We start from the raw sequence: 2011 nt of genomic DNA on the forward strand, positions 1-2011 counted from the left end.
GTTTCCCTCCAGAAATACCTGGATTAGGGAATTGTTTGGGTTTGAACAGGATTTTTGTTTCCCTCCAGAAATACCTGGATTAGGGAATTGTTTGGGTCTGAACAGGATCTTTATTTCCCTCCAGAAATACCTGGATTAGGGAATTGTTTGGGTTGGAATGGGATCTTTGTTTCCCTCCAGAAATACCTGGAATAGGGAAATTTTGGGTTGGAATGGGATCTTCATTTCCCTCCAGAAATACCTGGATTGGGGAATTGTTTGGGTTTGAATGGGATCTTTGTTTCCCTCCAGAAATACCTGGATTGGGGAATTGTTTGGGTCTGAACAGGATTTTTGTTTTCCTCCAGAAATACCTGGAATAGGGAATTGTTTGGGTTTGAATGGGATCTTCTTTTCCCTCCAGAAATACCTGGAATAGGGAATTGTTTGGGTTTGAACAGGATCTTCTTTTCCCTCCAGAAATACCTGGATTGGGGAATTGTTTGGGTTGGAATGGGATCTTTGTTTCCCTCCAGAAATACCTGGATTAGGGAATTGTTTGGGTTTGAATGGGATCTTCTTTTCCCTCCAGAAATACCTGTAATAGGGAATTTCTGGGTTTGAATGGGATCTTTGTTTCCCTCCAGAAATACCTGGATTAGGGAATTGTTTGGGTCTGAACAGGATCTTTATTTCCCTCCAGAAATACCTGGATTAGGGAAATTTTGGGTTGGAATGGGATCTTTGGGCAGTGACAATGCCAGGGGATGTTCAGGGGCAGCGACATCAGCCACTCCCAGCCCTGGAAAACGCAGAGACAGGAGGCTGATAATGACTGGGATGAAAAAAAAACCAGAACAGGAATGAAATCGAGCCAGAAACGAGGATAATTTATTCAAGTCCCTGGAAATCAGCGTGGCTGTTTGCATGCCTGGAAAAGCACGGGGAGCAGAGCAGTGATGCTTCAATAATGAATCTCCTCTCTTGCAGGTTGTTGGTCTTCTCCTGCCCAACCAGACCCTGGCCTCCACTGTGTTTTGGCAGGTAACGCTCCTTGGGCAGGGTGGGAATGTGGGAAGAGCTGATTTCACCCCAGGACAGTTCTGTCCCACCCTGGATGTGCCTGGCTGCATCCAGGGAAAGGCCTGGAAACAAATCCTGCCTCTCCTTTTCATCCCACCCCTTGCTGTGCCGCGGCAGAACAGGCCAGAACCAAAAATCAGCGTTTTGGAGCCGTTTTGTCCGGGTGTGAGCGGTTCTTCCACGTGTGGTGTGGCCCCAAGCTGACACATCTGCCCTGGGGAGGACACGGAGCTGGGATTTTCCCTGGGGAAGGACGTTGGGAGGGAAAGGTCTGTGCAGGGCTGGCGGTGATGGGAGGCCTCATTCCCAGGAATCTCCCAGGAATTTTGGGAATAGGTGTGCTTGGCAAAGCCCCAGCACTCAGTCTGCTGCAGGAACTTTGGGGGAAAATCCTCTGTGTGGAGGGAGGTGCTGGTGTGATCTCCCGTTAAAATCCTGGGAATTAAGAGTAAGGGGAGGAAGCCGGCACGGGAAGGAGGGATCCATAGTAAACACAGCACAAGTGTGATTCCATCGCCAGCTGAAAGGAAGGAACGAGTTATTTTCAGCCTCCTCTCTAGTGGCAAATGTCTTTTTATTGTCTGCAGTGTGAGTGGGGATGGAGCTGTGCAGGCAGGAGGGCTCCGAGCACAGCGGGATCTGCCGGGGGCACGGCGGGATAACTGTGCCGGGAGTTTGGGCTCTGGTGGATTTGGTTGGGAGCTGTCCCGGGTGGGACATCCTGAGACCCTCAGGGGCTTGAGGGACACTCACCTGGACATGTGGGATGGAATCCTGGACTGCTCTGGCTGGGAAGGGACCTTAAATCCCACCCCATTCCACCCTGGGTGGGCAGGGACACCTCCCACCATCCCTGTCCAGCCTGGCCTTGGAATGGGGTGGGAGTCAAGGTCCCTTCCCACCCAGAGCAGTCCAGGATTCCATCCCACGTGTCCCTGACCAGGCCAGG

General features: G+C 51.2%; 1 protein-coding gene across 1 annotated transcript in view; it reads left to right on the forward strand.

Moving 5' to 3' along the window:
- Positions 1-2011, forward strand: part of SFXN5 (sideroflexin 5) — a 139183-nt gene that overhangs the window by 69769 nt on the left and 67403 nt on the right. Inside the window, exon 5 of the mRNA XM_015623688.2 lies at positions 940-1023. Coding sequence (XP_015479174.2) covers positions 940-1023 — 84 coding nt within the window. The remainder of the gene's footprint in view (positions 1-939; positions 1024-2011) is intronic.

Source organism: Parus major, chromosome 4 (assembly GCF_001522545.3).
Source record: "Parus major isolate Abel chromosome 4, Parus_major1.1, whole genome shotgun sequence".
In the NCBI taxonomy this organism is placed as follows: domain Eukaryota; kingdom Metazoa; phylum Chordata; class Aves; order Passeriformes; family Paridae; genus Parus; species Parus major.